Source organism: Fusarium proliferatum (assembly GCF_900067095.1).
Source record: "Fusarium proliferatum ET1 genome assembly, contig: FPRO_scaffold002, whole genome shotgun sequence".
In the NCBI taxonomy this organism is placed as follows: domain Eukaryota; kingdom Fungi; phylum Ascomycota; class Sordariomycetes; order Hypocreales; family Nectriaceae; genus Fusarium; species Fusarium proliferatum.
The window spans coordinates 450,861-472,696 of record NW_022194791.1 but is presented as its reverse complement, the minus strand read 5'-3'; the positions used below and the strand labels follow the sequence as shown (position 1 = coordinate 472,696).

General features: G+C 49.6%; 10 protein-coding genes across 10 annotated transcripts; 7 read left to right on the top strand and 3 right to left on the bottom strand.

The window, feature by feature from the left end:
* Window positions 1–392: 392 nt before the first annotated feature.
* FPRO_03680 (uncharacterized protein) lies at window positions 393–1,573 on the top strand (the record flags this gene model as incomplete). Its single annotated transcript, XM_031226081.1, has 3 exons — window positions 393–560; window positions 610–926; window positions 982–1,573. The coding sequence occupies 3 exons, from the start codon at window positions 393–395 to the stop codon at window positions 1,571–1,573; spliced, it is 1,077 nt and encodes a 358-aa protein (XP_031076653.1).
* Window positions 1,574–1,974: 401 nt separating this feature from the next.
* On the bottom strand, window positions 1,975–3,000 carry FPRO_03681 (uncharacterized protein; the record flags this gene model as incomplete). The annotated part of the gene is made up of 1 exon (XM_031226080.1): window positions 1,975–3,000. One exon carries the CDS (start codon window positions 2,998–3,000, stop codon window positions 1,975–1,977), a length of 1,026 nt encoding a protein of 341 aa, XP_031076652.1.
* Window positions 3,001–3,901: 901 nt separating this feature from the next.
* Window positions 3,902–5,577, bottom strand: FPRO_03682 (uncharacterized protein; the record flags this gene model as incomplete). The annotated part of the gene is made up of 5 exons (XM_031226079.1): window positions 3,902–4,021; window positions 4,076–4,566; window positions 4,616–4,894; window positions 4,947–5,049; window positions 5,098–5,577. 5 exons carry the CDS (start codon window positions 5,575–5,577, stop codon window positions 3,902–3,904), a joined length of 1,473 nt encoding a protein of 490 aa, XP_031076651.1.
* Window positions 5,578–6,393: 816 nt separating this feature from the next.
* Window positions 6,394–6,944, top strand: FPRO_03683 (uncharacterized protein; the record flags this gene model as incomplete). Its single annotated transcript, XM_031226078.1, has 2 exons — window positions 6,394–6,507; window positions 6,591–6,944. 2 exons carry the CDS (start codon window positions 6,394–6,396, stop codon window positions 6,942–6,944), a joined length of 468 nt encoding a protein of 155 aa, XP_031076650.1.
* A 1,036-nt stretch (window positions 6,945–7,980) lies between these two features.
* Window positions 7,981–9,765, top strand: FPRO_03684 (uncharacterized protein; the record flags this gene model as incomplete). The annotated part of the gene is made up of 1 exon (XM_031226077.1): window positions 7,981–9,765. The coding sequence occupies one exon, from the start codon at window positions 7,981–7,983 to the stop codon at window positions 9,763–9,765; it is 1,785 nt and encodes a 594-aa protein (XP_031076649.1).
* Window positions 9,766–9,933: 168 nt separating this feature from the next.
* Window positions 9,934–10,790, bottom strand: FPRO_03685 (uncharacterized protein; the record flags this gene model as incomplete). Its single annotated transcript, XM_031226076.1, has 2 exons — window positions 9,934–10,644; window positions 10,695–10,790. The coding sequence occupies 2 exons, from the start codon at window positions 10,788–10,790 to the stop codon at window positions 9,934–9,936; spliced, it is 807 nt and encodes a 268-aa protein (XP_031076648.1).
* Window positions 10,791–11,550: 760 nt separating this feature from the next.
* Window positions 11,551–13,233, top strand: FPRO_03686 (uncharacterized protein; the record flags this gene model as incomplete). The annotated part of the gene is made up of 1 exon (XM_031226075.1): window positions 11,551–13,233. The coding sequence occupies one exon, from the start codon at window positions 11,551–11,553 to the stop codon at window positions 13,231–13,233; it is 1,683 nt and encodes a 560-aa protein (XP_031076647.1).
* A 1,168-nt stretch (window positions 13,234–14,401) lies between these two features.
* FPRO_03687 (uncharacterized protein) lies at window positions 14,402–16,075 on the top strand (the record flags this gene model as incomplete). Its single annotated transcript, XM_031226074.1, has 3 exons — window positions 14,402–15,829; window positions 15,895–15,955; window positions 16,008–16,075. 3 exons carry the CDS (start codon window positions 14,402–14,404, stop codon window positions 16,073–16,075), a joined length of 1,557 nt encoding a protein of 518 aa, XP_031076646.1.
* Window positions 16,076–18,404: 2,329 nt separating this feature from the next.
* Window positions 18,405–20,279, top strand: FPRO_03688 (uncharacterized protein; the record flags this gene model as incomplete). Its single annotated transcript, XM_031226072.1, has 3 exons — window positions 18,405–19,943; window positions 20,000–20,106; window positions 20,159–20,279. The coding sequence occupies 3 exons, from the start codon at window positions 18,405–18,407 to the stop codon at window positions 20,277–20,279; spliced, it is 1,767 nt and encodes a 588-aa protein (XP_031076645.1).
* A 997-nt stretch (window positions 20,280–21,276) lies between these two features.
* FPRO_03689 (uncharacterized protein) lies at window positions 21,277–21,764 on the top strand (the record flags this gene model as incomplete). The annotated part of the gene is made up of 2 exons (XM_031226071.1): window positions 21,277–21,656; window positions 21,701–21,764. The coding sequence occupies 2 exons, from the start codon at window positions 21,277–21,279 to the stop codon at window positions 21,762–21,764; spliced, it is 444 nt and encodes a 147-aa protein (XP_031076644.1).
* Between the last annotated feature and the right edge of the window lie 72 nt (window positions 21,765–21,836).

Below are 21,836 nucleotides of genomic sequence, written 5' to 3'. Positions count from 1 at the left end.
AGTAAAACATATCAGAGATCATCGTAATAAGATGCATATATGGCCTCGATATTCGGACAATTCTTCAGAACACTAGAAACACTGGCCTGTCCCCCTCCACCCCAAGAGAGCCCAACGGCGCCAACAAGGCATCCCGAATGGGCAAGCTGAGGTGCGGCTGAAGGACGCTAACGACGCCATCCGCAAGGGTTCCTCGTCCTTAGAAATCTGCCTTGGGCTTGTTGTAAGTGAATGGAGCCAGGCCCAGCTATAAGGCTGTTGTGTTTCCCCCCAGGAGAGAAAAAAAGGGTGCGCCATAAATCATTCTCCCCAGCGAACACTCGTCTTGGCCCTTACACTAGCACCTTACATCTCTTGGCTGCTTCTCGTGGCTTGACACTATCACTTATACCATGGAACAGACTCATGAGAAGGTTGAGAGCAACCATGTTCTCCAGACACCGCTTTGGATTGTCATAATTCGTGGCTTTCAGTTCCTCATTTCTCTTATCATTGTTGGTCTTTGTGGCCGTTTGATGCATGATGCTACTCTCGACGAAGAAGCTCTATCTCTCGCTATTGTACGTCCTCCATCACATCGCTTCATCTTAATACCACTGACACATCTAGGCAATCATCGCATGGATCGTCATCGCCTACGCCCTCTTCACAGAGAAAATCCCCAGTCTTCAAAACGCATATCACATCATCGCCGTTCTAAGTCTCGATGCATTAATGATGGTTCTTTGGCTTGCCGCTTGGGCTGCCACTGCTGCGAGGCGTGCCAAATACGTCGTTCCTGTTAATGCTTATGGCTGCGTTGATGATGGAAGTCTCACGGATAGTAAGACCTGTAACATTTTTAAGCGTGATGGGGAGAATGTTATTCTCTTCAAGTCTGGTTTGGCTATGCTCGCTGCCGTCGCGGGTCTTGGTGCTCTTGTCTGGTAAGTCGTCTCAGCTCATGGATTACGGACAATGTTGACTAACGCTTTTCTTTAGGATCCTCTTCATCGTCACCTTCGTCTGGACTCTCGTCATGTTCCTCCGCGGCCGCAAGGAAGGTCGCTTCGCTGTCAACCTCGCTGCCTCATCTTCACCCAGCAACAACTACCAAATGGAGACCAAGGTCAACGAAGGCCAACCCATGGTTCAGCCCGTTCAACCTCAGGGTGTCCCCCAACAGCAATACCAGCAACAACCTGTCCAAGGCCAATTCGTTCCTCAACAGCAACAGCAGTATCCTCCTCAGGGCACTCCCTCTCCCTACCAACCTGCCCAGAGCCCATACCAACAACAGGGCGCTTATCCTCCTCCCGCCGCACCCTACTCTCCTCAAGACCAGCAGTACCAAGGCCAGCAGAACTTCGGACAGTATCCCCCTCAGCAGTACCAACAACCTACTCAACATCAGGGAAGTGAGCTTGATGGTCAGACAAACTACTCTACACCTCCTCCTGCTGCAGTGTCTCCTCCTCCTCAGCACTACGGAAGTGAGCTCGATGGCCAGACGAACTACGCCCACCCTCCTGCTTCAATGTCGCCGCCTCCTCAGCCTCAACCCTATCCTCCTCAAGCGTATCCCCAGCAGTAAATGGAATGAATAGGGAATAATGACCGAGCCTATTGGCGCGTGGAGTTATGTTTTTGTTTTGCCAGTGTTTTATATATCCAATAACAGCGGTGGCCTTTTGACTCTTGTTTTATACCAATAGTCACAGTTAGAACACGATGTAGTGATTGATGACAATTTATTCGCAATTATATAAACGTATGAAGCATGATGCTCTTCCCACAAACGCTACTCCCAAGCAGAGTTTATTCCCAATGTTGTATATGTGTTTCCCACTCATAACATACCTATGCAAGTGTAGCAGCCTAACATGAACCGTCCTAGGGGAGGAAAGAAAACTCAGGACCTTAGTCCTAAATGACAAAACGATTTAGGTAAACTAGCCTAAGTTTAGCCTAAGCTTAGGATACCTTTTGCTGAGTTTATTTTAACACCCTATATTGAGGTCCGGTGTTTTCTTGCTCCCCGAGGCCGTCTTCCAGCAAAGCAAGGGAGTCCTTAATCTCGTCTAGCTCGCTGCCCACTAGTGTGGAAGGCGGAGACGACAACGGAGAAGAAAAAGCGGTAATCGAGGAGTTGCTACTTTGCTCTGGGGAATCTTCTGGAGGATCTTCTGAAGGAGACGTACTCATACGTTTCAACTTTCGCTTCTCGGGTGGTGAGCCCACAATCCTCCCCAAAAGCAGCGACCACTGATCCATCGGGACACCATATCGATGAAGATGTCGCTCAACGTCTCCATGAATAAGCATGAGAAGGATACGAAGAGTGAAATGCGCTGCGTTTCCAGCCAAATGAGGATCTCGGCATAGGATTCCAATTTCCTGAACCAGCTCGCCTTTGCTTACCACTTCATCAGAGGGGACACGGAGCACTTCCTGTGCAGCCTGCTCAGTGTCGATAGTGCCGATAGCCTCGAAATGCACTCCGAAGCTTCTCAAGAACGAGAGACTTTTATCTGGTCCGTGGGTAATGAGGAAGAAGTTATTGTTCTTGACAATATCCGTGATTTGCTCCTCGAATTTATCGATTGGAACGTACCGCATTCTTCCAAACTGGAACAAATTCTCAAATTCGGGAGAGTATTCTTCATCCCCGACGACCCAATGATGAGACTGCACAACGCTGGCGGCTAGGTTGACATCAGGGTTAGGGAGCTCCGCCAATGCATCTCCAAGACGGTCGGTATCAAGGATCGAGATGCCAATTTGGAAGCTATGGACTTCACCCTCCCTCACCACAATGTCTGCGACGTCGATAGACACAATTTGGAAGCTAGAGTCTTCTGTATACTGCCATGTCCTGAGCTGTTCGTGCTGAATCCAAGACCAGCGCGATAGACGTTGCGTCTCTAGGGCGTATCCCATCACCCACTGAGGCACGAAGAGTTCCGGGCGTTTGAACCATGAATGGTCCCACGAGTCGTCTAATTTCTCAGTATCTAGCATTTTCGATCGTGGTTTGAAACAGCGTGATGATTGTTCGTAGACGGAAGTTTGAACTGATAATCGTGGTTGCGAGAATCGTGATGCTCAGAAGGTCAAGTTTATATGAATGCGAGGATATTTATAGCGAGAGACAAAACTTAGTTATGAGTGCGCGTGAATCTATTTACTTTCATGTAAAAAGAAGCTTTGTAAAAACGAAAGCCAGTTCCTCAAAGTCGTGCTGTTTGGTTGGAGGAGCTCCTTGTCTGAGAGTCTAAAGTTGACATCGGGCACGACAGCTTCACGATACCAACTTTCTTCAAGTCACAAGGAATGAAAGAACCCTAAAGCTTTATGCACACACGTATGATTGCTGTACAGGAGCACAACATAACATAAAGAGCTGAGACGACTGTTCTTGACCAAACATTGAACACTCTAAAGTACTATATCTCCCAGACAAGATGACGGAATTACTGAGCTTCATAAAGAGGGCATTTGAGAAGAAATGGAGACAGTATACGAAGAGAAAGTGTTGAGTTCTTGACAATATAAGTTGGTCGCAAGATCAGTCGTCGCGTGAAGCGATGCCAAAGTATAATAAGGCTAAGAAATCTTCAGACCTTGATATAAGGTAAGTAAAGTGTTAAAATAAGCTCAAAAAAAGGCGTCCTAAACTGATCCCAAATTTATGCTAAATTACCTAAATCTCCTCATCATTTAGGATCAAGGTCCTATATTTTCTTGCTCCTTGGGTACTGGTCACGTCGAGTTACAAAAGCCGATATTTGATAGTTTGACTGAGCACATACTATTATATGAGGCACAAAAGATCAAGAAGACTAGCATAATAAACTTTACTTCTCAAACACTCGTGAGGCTCTGCTCAGTAGAAGACCAGAAAAGGTTGCTGTTCCCAAAGCTATTCCTCTGCATCGCTCATGGTTCCACTCCCAGTGCTTGCGTCTGACTTTGACCCATTCACCTTTGCGACAATGACAGCCGAGGTATAGTAAGCGTCAATACTAGGCTCATTCCCATACTACATGCCCATGTTAGCAAGGCTGCCACGACAAAAGAACCTTTTCGTACTCACAGCGATGAAAGCAACAGCAAGTTCTTTCGAAACCTCCTCCCCAGGCGGGCCATTCAACCAAGTGACATCTTCCCGAGGATAAAATCTGCTCCTATCCTTTTCCCAGTCCCCATACTGAAGATTGACTTCAGCTGGGTCAAGTCTATTGTCATAGTCATGCCAGAAATAAACGGCTGGTCTCAGAGTGAGACCGATGGCTCGCTTATTGTCCAAGATGTCCTGCTCTGCCTCTGTGATTTGGGGCTCTGGTTGGTCTGGTTTGTCCTTCAACCAGTGTTCTTTCTTCCACGCAATCGTCTCTGGTATCGACTCTTGCTGGTCCTCTCTGAATTCTTCATCGTCTACCAATGCGGCGACTTGGGCTGTGCCGAGGATACGTTTGAGGGCTTGGTAGACTACCATGTCGATGCCTTTGAGCATGTGGTGTAGGTTGCTGATGGATGATTTGGAGGTATGAGGGTAAGCGTGAGTGCAAGAGAACCCGACGAGGCCTAGATTATATCAGTAAGTGAAAATGACAGCGACCAAGATTTAAATCACCTTCCTTCATGAGATGCTTGTTCTCAAGTAGCTTCTCAAGCGCATTGAAGAAATGAAGAGACTCCTGGTCTAGAGCCCGAAGATTATCTGACATCGAAGCTGGGCCATAGTTGGTCCAGAAGAGATTGTAGGTCAATGTGACACGATGCCCTTCAGTGACTTGCAGAACTTCATGCTCACAGTCGGAGAAGAAGGCTGCCCACTGAATGGCATTGGCGCTCTTGGGCGCCCAGTCAAACACAATTTCACGGCCGCCGTGTCTGACCGCGAGCTGCCCCCCTGTAAGCTTGTAAGTATCAGCGATTCAGAGTCGCAGGCTTATGGACCATACCTTTGTGCTCGACAGGAAGACTGACGACAAGCGAGCCCATCTGGCGATCAGACCGCGGAGTGTCAACATGAGGCTTGAACTTGCCATAAGGTCCCGAATACACCTAGAGAATCTCAGTAACGGTACTCTAATTCAATTGCATTAGGCCTACGTTGAGCTTGTAAAGCTCGGCTTTGACACCAAGACCGCGGGCATCAGTAACACTGGCTTGTGCTAGAACTTGATTGATGGTATCAACGATACCGTGTTCGTAAGGGTTGAAGTTGGTACAGAAGTCTTCGGTGTTCATCTTTCCAGCCTTTCTGTACTCTTCATCAAGAACCTCTTGGCTGCCGACACCGAAGGTTGCCGGTTGGCAATCAGCCAACAGGGTGTTGAAGCCATCTCGAGCAACAGGATCGTTGCCGAGAGGTAGCTTGAGAGTACGAGTATGTCCCTGGTCCTTAGTATCCCAACGGATGGTAACGGATTTACCTGCACTAGAGGAGTTGTCATCGTCGCCAATGCTGCCTCCGATGGCAAATATGTCTTTGCCAGCGCGCTTGTCTAGGGCGGAGGATACAGCAGAGAGGAGGCCGTTGAGGGGAGAAGAGTTCTCAATGGGCTCAGAGGTTGTGACGGAGGATTCCATGTTAATTTAAAGACTTGAGGTAGGTCTCGATCAGATACGAAAAGCTGATGTGATGATGTGACGACGGGGGTAATGCCTGAGGAGAAGAAGAGTCTTTATATACCACTGCTCAACTCATACCTTGACATTACAGCAACATTGTCTACAAACAATAGCTAGAAAACATATACAAGCCTTGTTAAAATTCACGGTGAAACCCACGCAAAGACTCGACTTTTGTGGAACAAGAGTGTTGAACTAAGTCAATTGAGTTCGCGGCAACCGAGACAGCACCAATAAGCTGGCGATGCTGCCTAAAGATGCCTGGTGAGTTTCCAACACAATCTCACTAAAAAGGAATTGGATGGCCGAATCTTATCGAACACAATTTATTGTGTCGCCTGAGGATGTGAGGACATTCACGCTGGCACTTTGTGCTTCATATTGGAGACCTGTTGGCAGGTCATAGTATCATCAAGTTCATCGGCGAGAGCGACACTTCGCCGTGCAGGTACCGCTAAGAAAGGGCGACGGCGCTCATTTATCCAAACCGCACAAATACTATGAAGTTGGTGATGTCTTCTGTTGAAGTCTCATGGTATGGTGCAATCCATCTTCCGATGAACCCAAAAGTGGAAGGCGGTGACGCATTCTGCCGTTTGCTCATGGGCTCACCTCTCAAGATCCCGCAAGCTTCTCGTCTGATATAGCTTCAAACGCCACCAACGATCCACCACGAACCCCCCGACGACACATTCACCTCTCCCCGAGATTCTGCGAGCACTCTATCTACGATAACTACGACTCCGAGCCTCGCGCGCTCGACCCATGGCCGCAATGGCCGTCCAGAACCCCCCGGTGCCAGAGGAGAAGCTCGGAGTCCCCTCTCGCAACCCTCTACCTCTCTCGGCATCACAAGAAGCACAAGTCCGAGACATCTTTTACCAAAAAGTCCGAAAAGAATGCGCCGACGAGATCAAAGGCACGTCCCCCACCTCCACCACGATCTCTCCATACTGGCACTTGAACATCAGATCATGAACACCACTAACAACCCCCCAGCATTCGCCGCATGCGCCCTCGGCCGCACATTCACCGTCTCCTTCGCCTGCCGCGCCGAACACCGCTCCATGAACAGCTGCATGAAGCTCCACGCCACACAATCCGCACACGACGAGGCACGCGAGGAGTGGTTCGCCCTACGAATAGAGCGCCAGCGCGAACGCGAGCGAAAAGCCAGAGTCGCACAGGCCCAGGAGGAGTTTATGCGGGAGTGGTGGGGACTGCCGGAGCATGTGCGGCTGTCGAGACAGAAAGAGATGGAGCAGAGGGGGGAGAGGATACACGGACTTACGGCGAAGGATAGGCCGAGGGGCGAGGGACAATGATAATGAATTGTTGCATCTGTGGCGTTTTGGGGTATTGGACATCTACGCTGGGGGGGTTGTAAGAATAAAAGGTGATGTGAGGATAGGACAAGACAGTGTACTACTATGATCAGGATCAATGCCGAGACGGCATTCCGAAAGATTCAGTTCAACTCGATAAGCATATGCAACCGCCCGAGTCCAACAGGGTGATGACCAACGCCGAGAATGTTTAAGAGCATGCATTGATGCTTGTCGACTGATGCCCAAACAGCCTCGTGCCCATGATCGTCATAGAGGCTACTCAACCCAGCCGACGAATTGTGACAATTGTCGCCAAGCGTGCTTATCAAACATTCATCAGCATGTGTTTCCCCCTCAAACACAAACAGAGTCTTCAGTGGTGGAATCGGCAGTTCATGTATGTAACTGTAACAGAGGGTTGCGTGCATCAAGCGGTGAACCTGATGTTTCAAGGCCACAGACGGTCAAACGGAAATAAGGCCTCTAACTTAGAGGGGAAAGCCTATATCTCCAGCCCCTCGAAATCTCTTCCAGAATCCATGATCCCTAACATCATCTTCATAGGCTCAATCCCTCCTCAGCTCATTACCGACTTATACTCCCCGCACAATATCACACAAATCACCCGCGCAGAGACCAGTAAAAACACTCCCCGTCCAACCCAAATCTTTTGGCCCCGACCAATGACGCTGCAGTTTCCCCTCTCGAGAGTCGCGCCTCCAGGGCGCTTAGGTCCCTGCTGCAGTGTGACATCCCCGCCAATTGGTCCATCTCCTTGATGCTATTTTTAACCGTGTTAGTCCCAAGATGCGAGCGCTTAAAATGTGCGATGCATGGAGAATATAACATCAACCAACATGCTTTCCATTCTGGGGAATTCTTACTGTTGTTTATCGATCTGTTTGACAATTTGTTTTGATCATGAAGCGATAGCAGCATAATCGGCATTTTCATCGTCTTGCTAGCCTAGACCTCATCTCTATTGATACCCCTGCTCTTCTGGGAAGAAGTATATACTGTTTGATACAGAAGAATGTCGACTCCAACCCCAGGCGGGTTCTCTCTATTCCCGAGTCCCAACTCATCGAAACCGCCGCCTGTCTCACGGAACCAAACACCAAAACCTCGCCGTTCTGAATCTCGCGAGAGGAGAGCTCCAACGCCCAGTGACAGACGAGCACCTACACCAAGCGCCGCAACACCACAGGCAATGTCTCCAGAACCAAGACCGGCGTCGCCGAGAAATGGACGACAGACTCCTCAGAATAGAGCTCACACACCCATTGAATTCGAGCCTGTGCAGAGTGAACCGCCCAAGCCTGTAAAGGTTCAGCGACCTAGACCGACAGTGCAAATCCCTGGGCGTTCTGATACTGGCTTTGCGCAGGGTAATACCCTTGTTCGAAGTAGCAGTGATCGATCACGAAGTTCAATCGCGAAACCACCCCTCGGCGGTGAAACTACTGCGCAGCCCTTACGATCTATCTTCCCGGCTTATAACCCAGAGGTACCACTCGGTCAACAGAACTATGTTCCCACAGAGATCCAACCAACTCAGATGCCGAGAGCTGTCATAAGTCGTCAGACATATCACGAAACACCAGCCGGATCAGCCCCTCGAAACCCCATTCGGAGTCCAGTCATAAGTCCCATGAGCGTTCAGTCAGCTCAATCAACATGGCCACATCGCAATGTCCAACAACAAGAACCACCGCTGATTCCAACGGTTAGTTCAAACGAACAGCTCAAGAACTACTGGAAAGTCGCAAACGGATGGCAAGCTTCGCCGTCAGAGGGTCGAGTCTACTGCATGAAGCTAGCTCAAGAGAAAGACGCCCCCGTGTACAGCCTCTCATCAACCTCACAGCCATTCTACAACCTCCGAATAGATCCAACGTCTGCTTCAGCATACGTCACTCTCACACGACATGATCCCAACAAACCATACAAAGCTCCCAAGCCTGAAGCTAGCTCCTCAGCGAGCAGTATCATCAGCGGCGTTGTCGGGCACAACAGTAATTCCTCTGGTACAAAAGTCACCGATACAAAACACTGGCAAGAAGCGCTCACCACGACCCTCGAAGAGGAATCCCGTCGTCGTCCTCCAAACGATGGCCTCGTCGCTCTTCTCATGCCAACACCCGCTACAAAAATGGCCATCGAGCGTGCTCAAGATCCTCAGTCCGTCATGCTAGCAGAGCGCGAATGCGCCCGTCTCGTCTGGGACGAAGACAGCTCCCACCACTTCCTCGTGCATCCCTCCCTCGCAACGCCATTCTGCGTTACAATCGAGCGCTCGCCGTCCTGGTCACGGGTAGAATACACCCTCGAGCACAACGAATCACCACAACATCTCGCCAAACTCACGCGCGACGGCACAGGCGGCGGCTGGCTCGAGATCGACACTGGCATCGCCGCAAAGATAGAGTCCTACTTCATCGTCGACGTCGCCGTCACAGCCCTTCTCCTCGTCGCATCAGCCGATGAGAAGAACATGCCCGCAATGGAAGTCTTTGAACCACCGCCCCCTCTCATCCTCACAGCCAAGCAAGAAAAGCGCCTGAGTAAAATCGGCAAACGCGATGAGAGAAAGAAGCGCCACATGGAGTCGTTCGAGATTGACGTTGAGAGTCAAAACGAGAGTTTGGGTAAAAGCAAACCGCGAGAGAAGGAGGATAAACTTCCCTTCCTGATCCGCGTCATCGTCAAGATCGTAAAGGGCCTGTTTGCATGCTTCATCTGGATATTGACGATAAGCTTCAAATGTGTCGGGTTCGCATTCAAGGGTTGTTACAAGTGTGTAGGATCAAAGTATTAATGAGGACACGGACACGGACATTTATTTTAATTCGAGCGCGGCCAGTTCTTTTTCTGTATCATAAACCCATGGTGTTTTGAAGGGTATCTATTAGCTAGCGAGCCGTAACGAACTGAACACGAAATGACAAAGAAAGGCCCAGATGAATATTGATTCCGTTGATGAGATTTATCGCTTCCGTGTCCGCACCATGATCTTCTTTCCTTTGCGTGTAGTTCCTCCCGACGTCGCTGTCTTTGCCATCTTTGCGCGCTGAATTTCCAATTCGCCCTCTGCGTCTGTAAGAGCCTTGAGCTTCTTTCGTGCATTCTCCAATTGTCGACGAAGGCGGCGAAGGGCCTTTGCGCGCTCGAAATCTTCTTCTTTCTTCTTATCGTCGTCGAATCCTTCGAATGTCTTGTCGGCGTCATCTTGGTCCTCGAGATCCAGTATTGTTTCCTCGCGCTGTTCTTCATCGTCCATGAATACAATCTTTCGGGGTGCCTTGGGTCTTGAAGGAGCGGTCGCAAAGTCGAATTCGGAGTCGCTGCCCTCGTCCTCATCGTCCTCATCCTCGTCAAGCTTGTCAAAACCTCGTGTGAGAACTACCTGCTCTTCCAATCTTGCTACTTCCTTCGCAACAACCTGTCGCATCGTTCGAATGTATCCGATATCCTGCGTCTTCAAAAGCCGCACGGTCTCAACGTCCATCGCCTTGTTTCCTCGATCGCCCTCAACCGTTCCGCTCCATCGCTTGCCATCCTGGATCCTGGAGCCCGGTCCCTTTCGGGACATCATACCAAAGTAAAACTCATCCTCGTTTCGCTCGGCCGCCTTTTCTTTGAGGTTCTTGAGCTGCGCCTTCTTCTTGTTGAAGTCCTTGGCTCGAAGCGAGTAATCCTGCAATGGTCAAAAGCTGGTTCGGTGGGGGTATCGGGAGGTCTACAAACCTTGTGCTTCTCGAGGAGACCGAGTCTTCGACGTTCTAAAGGCTGCGCACGCTCTCGGTGAGGGCGTCGCGCCACGGCATTTCGCATAGACGACATTTTGTTGTGTTGTGTTGTGTGTATGGCGAGATGCAAAAGAATCAATCGTCGGCGCTTGTCAGAGCTGGAAAAGTGGCAGAATTTTTGAGATTTTTGGCGGTGAGCAAAGCCACATTTCCCTGGTTGCACCGCCACAATTGATGTTCAGTTAACCTTAACATCGTCGGAAGCTAGATTCACATCCGGTAAAAGCTCCAACCTCAAAAACGTTTGGTCTGGTCTTGGCGATGCCATACCAAGCTTTTTCGTCTCAATTATCCGTAGTATCATGAATTGTACCTTGGCTGGTGGCTAATCAGGGGGTTTCAGCCCGTCAGCAGCTTTGACTTTTGGCTTTTGGCTTTCAGGGCATGCACCCCTGAAAATCGCCCTTTTCTCAGTGAGGGATACGAGAAACAGGCCGTGCATATCCCTTCCTCCACCTGATATGTCATACTTGGACACTAAAGACGGTAAGAGTGACTGCGCATCTCGCGTCTGCAGATTATGTTTTATTCTTAGAAGCTTAAAGCTTGCGTGTCAGCAAGTGGAGCGAGTGTTTTATTCCTTGTCTCGAATCCTTGTTCCCGATCCCTTTAGTTGTTATAAGATCTTGGCTGACCCCAACTGTTCTTACCTGTTCATCTTTTTCACGGTCGGCATTGAGTTCAGGTGGTATTCTCGACGCTCTCTGCTGTTCCAATGGTGACTTGAATCGACACAGTATCATTCCTTAATTTTTCTTGTTTCTGTATTTTTTGAGTGCTATACTTCATCAAAAATGGGCGTAGGTCTGCCATTCACCCCGTCCAGGGCATTATTATCACTCTTCATCGCATTACTCGTATTCTACTGCCTTTTCAGCGAAATATCAGGCCCCAGCATTCAATTCATCCCCAGCAGCTATGACTGGAGCAAACACACCCTCCGGTATCCATTGACCATCAGCAGCATGGCCAAACCCCCGCGAGGATCACCAGTCAATTTGCCACGTATCCAGCACGACTTCTCCAATCCCGAATTGAGGAAACGTGAACTTGAGACCGCGGATCAGAGGAAGAAAGACATCAAGCAGGCATTTAAAAAGACTTGGAGGTCTTATGAGAAGTATGCTTGGGGAAGCGATGAATTGAAGCCTTTGAGCTTGGAGGGTCGTGATACTTTTGGTGGGTGGGCTGCCACCATCTGCGACAATCTCGACACGTTGTGGATCATGGGTATGAAGCGGGAATTTTACAGAGCCGTTGACTTTGTGACTCGCATGGACTGGGATATTCCGACCGCCGATGGATTCAACGTTTTTGAGACTACGATTCGACATCTTGGTGGTTTACTGTCAGCGTATGAACTCAGTGGAGAGAACGCCTTGCTGGCCAAGGCAATTGAACTGGGAGATCTTTTGTACGGTACTTTCGACAACCCTGAGCATATGCCACCGCACACGATCAGATTCAAGACCCTCAAGGAAGGGTTGGGTCATCCAGAACCGCGACAGAGCGCTGCTAGTTTGGGTAGTATGAGCATGGAGTTCACCCGTTTATCGCAACAGACCGGCAACCCTAAGTACTACGATGCCATCGATTACATCACTAAAGCATTTGAACGAACACAAAACGAGACTGCCATTCCAGGATTATGGCCTCTTCAGATAAATGCTGAGGACGGCTTCAAGATTACCGACGAGACATTTGGTATGGGCGCCAACGGCGACTCACTGTATGAGTACCTCATCAAGGAGTACGTTCTTTTACAAGGTCTCGAACCCAAGTATGGGAAGATGTACCTGGCTGCCGCCGAAGCTGGAATTAAGCACCTGATGTTCCGACCGATGCTTCCCGATCAAGATGACGTTCTCATGCTGGGCGAAGCGTCGTTCCCCCCTCGAGTCAAGGAGTCGCGATTGAGTACAGGCGTGGAGCATTTGACCTGCTTCGCTGGAGGCATGTATGCCCTTGGCGGCAGAGCTCTGGGACGAGATGACCACGTTGTTATTGGCGAGAAGCTCGCTCGTGGATGTGCAAAGGCCTACGCTGCGTATCCCAGTGGCCTCATGCCAGAAATCGTGCAAGTCGAACGCTGTCCGACCCTCGAGCCCTGCGCCTTCGAGCCAAAGTATAAAAAAGAGCCTCTCGGTTTCCGCGCAAGAGAGGCATCATACCTTCTTCGACCCGAGACCATCGAGTCTATTTTCTACCTGTATCGTATCACTGGCAAAGAAGACCTTCGCGACATTGCGTGGAACATGTGGACTGCGATCCGCGCTGCTACTGAGACGGATAACGCGTTTGCGGCGGTGGAGGATGTCGGTGCTGAAGAGATCAAGCATAAAGATTATATGGAGAGCTTTTGGATGGCTGAGACGTTGAAGTATTTCTATCTGATCTTTGAGGATGAGGAAGTTATTAGTTTGGATGAGTGGGTGTTCAACACGGAGGCTCATCCATTGAGACGCATGGCTAGTTGACGGTCGGAGAAGATAGAAGCCAAGTAATATTAACATTCGACTGTCCAATAGAGGCTCAGTAATAACATTCGGAACCCCAATGCCATCTAGTCTCATCCAGCCTATCTGACTGACCCCATCCCTGTTAAGGCGTAGTGACTCCTTTCTCAGTGCAGGGACCAGGAGGGCCTCAAAAACAAGCATACAAAGCTCTGACTTGGTCTGTTTCCTACTCAACAAAAATTCACGGTCGACCAACACAGAAACCAAGTGGATATCATAATTTCGGGACACGGCTCGCGTTCTGGTTGTGCTTCCGGTTGGTTGGTGAGTTTGCACGCTCTGCTGACCAGACGTCGGCGTGTCGTGGCTCAATCAACCAGGCACATAGCATTGGGGATGCTGCACCAGGCTGTCAGCCAAGTCACTGGGTCTGCCTTATCAACGGGTAGACTCACCCCGCTTGTTCGATTTCTCGTGCCCAGAGACCGGCTTCGCTGTTTCGGTGATTTGTGGTGACATTTAACAGGATATAATTTGGGTTGAACAGTGAGATATAGTGAAGCAATGGCATGCAATATGATGTTCTAATCTTGAGTCAAGGTACTTACGGCGTGGAGGGACTTTAAATACTATCAATAATTCATCGGGTCATTGACGCCGTTCAATCGTGATATGATCAATGATTGATCAATGATTGATCATTGATCTATCAGTGATGGGTTTTTGATACACCCAAGATGCACTAATTTTTTAGTGTGCCAACAACGGGCGAGCTTTGCTTTTTAACCTCATGACACGAACTACAGAGCCGACCGCTTCAGCATTGATGGACTGGGATGAAGCCAAGGAGGCCCAAAAATCCGAATCCGACAGCCAATAGAATCCCCCCCGCTCGCTCAGGCGAGCATGGCTAAGAGCCCTGCCGGGAACCGGGAGCTCTAGTAGATCTTACTTCTTGTTCATCCTCTACATGGATCAACCTAGATTCTTTCTGGGGGAGATGTTGTTCTGGATGGGGTTCCGTGATGAGCCCAGTGTTGAAGCACAGTGGGTGAATAAGTGGATGCAACAAGAAAGGAGTAAGTAGATAAATTAAGGCACCTGGCGAACCATTCTGTTGTCCTGGCACCTCCGTTCCTCTCTTCTTCTTGTCAACACAAACCTCCTGTCCTTCGCCCCCACTAGGATGATAGACGAAGCTCTTGTGGAGGTTGACGGGCTCTTTGCGGGTCTCATTTACCTCGATGCGACAGATCCCCCGCTCCTCAAGAGAACTTCAAAGGACTGGTTTCAAAATAGTCTTGCTGCTAAGCTAGACGTTATCTGCAATGCTTGCGAAACTCGCCCGGAGACCGACACGTCCAGCGCATCATCTTCCACGAACCACGAAGGCATCCTAGCCCGAAACGCCGCATGGTCCTCTATTCGAACAGTCCGAGACGGAATGCAGATTCTCTGGGATCATTTCGTCGATGTTTCCCGGGTTCTAAATACACCGACAATTGATAGCCTACGCAAGAGCTACCATGATGCTCAAGGCCTTTGCTATGAAGGAGTGTTTACATTCCGCCATACCGCCCTTGACCAGAGGCACGACGACTTGGTCGCGATATTTGCCTTTTGTAGCTTGTCATATGTTATTGCTCGTCTTTCCTGTGCTCGCAATAGAGCCAACCAGATCGATATAGCCGCCGGTCTCCGGTCATGGCGTGATGCAATCAAGGAAGAGGACGAGCGACAGGCCTTTGATGCTCTGGCCGTGCAGATGTGGCCAGAAGCAATTAATACAGTCCATTTTCAGCCATTGGCTCGATCTGCGAGCACTCACGGCCACAGTGGTAGCGCGTCTCCTGTGCCTTCTATCCCCTACCAAAGCGCAATACCACCACTTGCTCCTGGCCTTAGCAGCACGCAGCCATTTGACGGCAACCAGCAAGGTCAGGAACTCTCCAGTATCATGGGGAAAGACTTCATCCCAATTCAGGATACATGGCAAGATAACGAGAGAGTCAGTAATGGCACGACAAACACCTCCACAGCTGTCAGCGGGAGTACTCAAAGCTTAACGGACCTACTGAATGATGCCTTTCTCTTGCATGCAACAAGCAACGAGCCATACCCTGACTATCGGGCCTGGTCAGACTCGGGCTCCATTCTGTCGCAGACCTTCGACATGACGGAAGGGCTGAACTGGACAGCATTCAGAGACCCAACAGGTCAGTCAGCTGGCTATACCAAGGTCATCACCGATTACGCCCAGGAATCGAGTGATACAGCCCTGCCGGAAACAACATCTTGCACCAGCGCCCTACAAGAGACACCAACATTCATGGTTGTCAGAGATTATATCCGCGACAACTGTAACTTTTGGCACCGACTCGCCGGCTCCGGTATAGTGTCTAAAGACCACAAATCACGTCGCTCATGGCAGCAAAAAACACCAGCCTGGATGGAGTGCAAACAGACATCATCATACATCCAACAACTGCGATCTGTGGAGCACACTCGCAATACAGAGTCGTGTGGTATTGTCGCTGTTGCTGCAGCTTACATCAGATGGGGGTTTCTTCAAAGTGTCGAAGATACAAAGCTTTATATGGCAAAACTGGGAGATGTAAGTGAGATCCATACAGAAAACAAGATAGCGAAACTGATTTGACCGGCCATAGTTGCTATTAGACACCGAAGAAGACCGTGAAGAGTTCTGCACATGGATTCAGGGCTTTTCGGGTGACAATGAGTACGTCGACATGCTGGTCTAGCTGATGAGTGACTGGCTGACAATCGTCTAGGAAACCATTGCTATGCCCATGCTGCCCTCACAGAGACAAGCATGCCAGCAATCTGGCAAGACACATAAAAAACAGACATGGGAATGCTGAGTATGAGAAATACAGGCAGCGAATCAAGGCTCTAAGACCAAAAAAAAAAGTTAAAGCCAACATCACGAAGCCAACAGGAGTGATAAACTCGGGGTAAGACTCGCAGGAGCAAAAGTATAAGTGACTACAGTGACGGGCAAACAGTGGCCCAAGAACTCAATAGAGAGTTTAGATATGTATATTGATGGTTTAATGGGATAAAAACGGAGGATATTTGCTTGGGATGGCAGGGAAAACTGGATTATAGACGATTGGGATTTAATTAAATGTATTGATCATAGACCTGCATCGAAGTATGATCCCAGCGGGTGATCACCGTGGTACTTCCATCAGCCCAGGCTAACCAAGATCTACCAATGTGCGCCTCTGCCGACTGATCCAACGAACATCTCCGGCGAATGTTTCACCCGTTGACAAGGCTGACATCGGACCCCGGTTTTCCGCCCCCAGATAATCGCGTCGTGACCCTTGCAATGGTTCTTCTTGGTCACCGCTTGGCAGGCTCAGTCGCTCGAGTCCTTGTTGGCTGCATCTGCACATGCACGAGCGACCAAGCCAAGGCTCTACTGGTTTTGACTGTCTGCTATTAGCATTAGTTTCCAAGAATGTCAATCAGCGCTGTGGTCTACCGATAACCATGGGACTTCCAGCAATATATAAAAGCCAGTTGTCCACGAAAGTAGAGTACGCACTGGCATGACCCGTGAAACGCCTATGGGCAATTCGGCCTCTTGAGGGTTTGTTGGTTAGTGTCTGCACAAGCACTGGTGACCGGGGCTCAGCCCGTTTTGGCAGGTCCAACCACTTCTGCATGGCTGGCGGAATTGCTTGGCAAACAGTAATGAAACCAAGTCTGATTTGCTGAACAGCAGTGACTTCACGTTGTGGTGGTATTCTGGTTGGCTTGGTAGGATCTTCCCAGCTTTCAGATGTCGTATAAACAGCCAGCAATTATGTTTCATCAAAACCCAAGTACTGGGAATTCTCTATCGGCATCACAGATGAACAAGTTCTAAATAATATCTTCCTTTAATTGGTAATTTATGTAGCCATCTTCACACCTAACGCCACTTCGACTCCCCTGTTTCTCAAGCTCGATGCGATAACACAATTGTGTTGTGGCGCTCCAGTTAGCCATCAGCCGTTACAACCGGGGGGTCTCAGCTGAGTGGCTCGGCCGAGTCCCCGTTGGTTGTGTTGGTGCATGCAAGGGTGACCAAGGCCCAGTGTGTTTTGACTCCGCCAGCCAGGTTTGAAGCGCAACTGACGAATTTCCTTCAAATAATGTAAGCGAACCGTCTCATGGGCACTCGATTGGCTGTGTTTGCTTACCGTTATGGTGAGTGTGAGGCTGAGAACCAGTTTCTTGAGGCATGATTGAAGGTAGGTGAGGGATCGTTTTGAATGACAATGTATTGTTCGATAAGTTCGTTTAGGAACAATCCGACGTCTACTGTTGTTCAGAAGATATTTATATAATGTCCAAAAAGCTCGATTTACTCAGAGATCAATTGTAGGTTGCTCAGTCGCTCAACACTCTCGTCGTCCAACTACATGAGCAACTCACGAGCGGTGCTTGAGCAATCTACGACAGGTTCCCTGCTCAATTGTAAACTGAGCTCACAAAGGCCTGTCATACATACCCATTACCACGTATTGTGCCCGCGAGCTGCTCATTTTGCCCCCCTTAGCCCATCAGCTGACGCTAAACAAATAACGAGCAAAGTCTGAAACCCGTGAGCTTCTCTCCCTGCTCATATTCTTTTTTCTTTTGCGCTGTCCGACTCCCATACAGGGTAGCATCTCATCATGCTCATGAGCCGCTCGTGTGGCTGCTCTTATTTCACCAGCTGCTCACGGACCAACAACAAGCAAGTCTAGCAGATCCATGAGCAACTCCTCCTGCTCATATACTTTGTTGCGCAGCCGAGCGACTATTACGGGTGGTGACATCTCATCGTGCTCGCGAGCAGAGCGAGCAGCTCATGAGCAATTGACGTGGCTCATAATTGCTTTTGGGCGATGCATTGAGCAAGCAATCGTTGCCCATTATGGTTAAAGTCAACGTATGCCAAGGCATTCTAGCCCGCCGATCTCCCATTTTGAGCGTAGAAGTCACTCCGGGCCGTGCTCCCGTTCTCAGAGAGCCGCATGGCCTCAGAGGACTAGAAAGAGGAGTACCGGCCTCTCATAAATTCAAGCCACGGGCGAACCATTTTCACCTTTCTTTTTCAAGTCAGTTGCCTCTTGTACTTTCTCAAGCGCAGCCCCATCACTCGTCAATTCTTGAGATCATACCTTGCAGAGATGCCTTATCTCGATCAATACAGCCCCTTGTACTCATACGCTGGTGGCAGCACGCGCACTGGCGTCGGGGGCTTAAGAGCAGCTGAACACCTCGGAAGAGCACTCGCAGAAGTAGATGGCCTTTTTGCTGGCTTCACGCACCTTGACGAAACAGAACCTGAGTCGAGAAACAGTCGGTCCAGTAGCGGTCACGACGACCTTGCACTTGAGCTGGACTCATTGTGCAATACAGCTCCCACCAACAGCACCCCAGACTCACAGCCTGATTCCACCGACCCCAGAAATCAGGCTCGGGAAAATGCGTGGGCGTCCATACGAACTGTTCGGGAGGGAATGCAAATTCTCTGGGAACACTTCGTCGACGTTTCTTACGATGTCAACCTCCCAACCATCAACAACATTCGTGCCGAATACCACGACTCCAGAGGCCTTCGTCAAGCAGGCGTCTTTGCTTTCCGGAACACGCTGACCGGACCAGCACCCAATGATCTCGTTAAGATCTTCGCCTTCTGCAGCTTATCATATGTTGTGTCCCGTCTTCTTTACTCAAGAGGACGACTGGCAGAAGGCGACATCCTCGCTGGCATCCGTCTGTGGCTCAACGCTCTCGAGGATGAAGACGAACGAAAGGCCCTTGAGGTTCTCGCGAGGCGACTTTGGCCTGAAGCACGAAACCATCTGCATTTTATTGACTTGAACTTGGGAGAGCAGTCGCGCAAGCTAGCGACCTCTCTGCAACGAGCTGAGACGCCATTCTCGGCGCCGTCGACCCAGACATACCCAGTCTTACCACTTACCAGCCTTGGGCCTCAGACACAGCCGCTGTATGAGCAACCGGCACCGGCGTATTCATACGAATTGGGAAACTCCCATGACCTGGCTATTGCACCAGGCATTGGGACCATAGACCCGGTGCTGTTGAACATACTCGCAGCGGACATTTCGCCAGCCTACGTCCACAATCTGACCGATCGGACATATCACGAGCTCAATTTCTCCCTCGCACTTCCTGAGACGCATTCTCAAGTTCCTGGACCAGGCCCAAATCTCTGGCATGGGTTTGATCCAGGCCCAGTGCAACCCCCTCACCTTGATGTCGGTGCAATGGAGGGCATCACGCCTTGGAGTGCGATACCGCAATGCAACATTGGCAGCCCGATCGCCAGCACCTCGAGCCACGAGTCATACAGTCAATCTCCGTCTAGCACAAATACATCCAACGACATTCTCACATCCCTTCAGGGTACTTCTGTATTCACAAGTGTGTTGGAGTACATACGAGAACACGGAGCATTCTGGTTCAGGCTCGCAGGCTGCGGACTGGTATCGAAAGATCTCCGGTCATGTCTCGCCTGGAGTCAGGAGCGTTCAAGGAAGAGAAAACAGATAGAGGCCAGTTATATACAGCCCCTATCGTCCGAGAAGTACACCAGAGACCTACCAGCTCGTGGGATAGTCTCTGTTGTGGAAGCATTCTTCGATCAGGGCTTGCTGCAAAGCATCGAGGACATCAAAAGCTACATGGAGCGTGTCGCCGGCGTAAGTCCATTTATTTGACTACGTCTTTGCTAGCTGAGCTAATATGTATACCGCAGCTATTGTTCAGCGACCGGGTCGCTTGCCAGGAGTTCCGCGACTGGGTCGACGGCGTTCAAGGGAGTCCGCAAGCTTCCTCGTCCACTCCGAGGGCGACGACCAAGTTGTATGCCACACCAACACTTCTTTCATGTGTTTATTTACTGATATCGGTTTAGAAAACGTCTATCTTGTCCAAGATGCGAATACACAAGCGACCGATCGTTCAACATGGAAAGACATCACAACATGCACGAAAGGAATGAAGAGGATAATAAGAAGAAAAGTAGGAAATCTTGAAAATGGTTTATGATACCTTGTGGCTAGAAGAGCGAGAGGAGTAGTAAGCGATAGAATTGATGATCTCTGGGAAGATCGCCTCGAGATTCTGCGACGACTGCGAAGTGCTGGAAATTGAAACCTTAAATTTCCGAACGGCAAGGTCATTTAGTCGTGAGAATTTAGTTTTTATAGAATTGTTTCTTGAATGAAAATAAAGAGCTTTACCTTGAGTCTTCATTCGTCTGTGGGAATGAAACGTCGAACCATCTTCCCCAACGTTGAGAGTATTGACCCGCGATTAATGGCATCCCGACGCCCTAGTTACTTTGCAACCTCAAATTCTAAAATGAAGCTCACACGTCCGAGGCACTTACGACGACGGTTGACCCTGTTTGCGTCACTGAAACATTCAACAATACGTTGACAATGTGGGGGCCATTTCCTTGACAAGACAACACAGCCACGTACAGTATTATCCATGTCCGACTGAGGATGAAGGGGTGAACGCAGATCATGGACCGCGGCCCTAGCTCGGCTCATCAAGTATTGGATCTCGGAAGCTTGGGGATGCGCCTAAGCTTGGGTCTAGTTTAAGGCACGTAATTAAGTTAACTCATAAATAAAGATCAGGCACCCCTGATCTTGTGGGGTGAAGATTCGCGGTCTGCCACTGGCTCGGCTACTGGCTGCGAAGCTGATGGCTCAAGCTGATGGCAGCCGGAAGCCCGGGCGGATGTTGCAAGATGACATGTACCTGCTTATCCTTCTACGCCTTGATCTTCTAGACTGGGCATGATGGGGCTCCGCATGGATCTAATGAGCATGTCTAGAAGGCTCACTGGGGAAGTGCGACATGTGAGGGAAACGAGACGGAGGACAAATGAACAAAACATAAATATATATATATATATATTCTTGGATACCGATGGTTTGTGTTTCTAGATCACTTTTGTTGTTCGCTGAGAGTTTTCTCAAGTGCCTATTACCACCTGCTATCACCACGCATATTCAAGACATGTACCTTCACTGCAGTTCAACCACCAGCGATGGTCTTAATGCGCTTTTAATAGATCGAAGTTTGACGCTTTTGACTGAGACGGAGCTCAAGCATCTTCACAATGTCAATGCACGGCTGTGGGACTTATCCTTCCAACCAACTCCTGGTGTTACTCAGCCATTTGTTACAATTCCTTTTCATTCTCCAGGCTCCCCATCGCAACCCACCACGTCGCCACCGTCATGGACCCAGCAGGCTACTGGTATTACTGAGTTGCTAAATGAATGCAACAAGCTGTATGGCTATGGTTTTGCGTCCGTATCAGAAGGAGAAACTCCCGTCTCGTCGCCATTAAGACCTCTAGAGCAAGTTATCTCGAAGGGCCGCGACAAGTCAAGGTGTGTCACCAAAACGCGATCTCCGTTTCGGTTTCTTATACTAGGCTGGTAGAGGATTATTATGCCCCGAGTGTCGCTCTTATACTAGCAATCGCTCCTATAACATGAAGCGACACCAGAGAGCATGCCAAAAGAAAGTCAAAAGTGGTGTCGCGAGAGAGGGGAAGACCTTAAGATGGC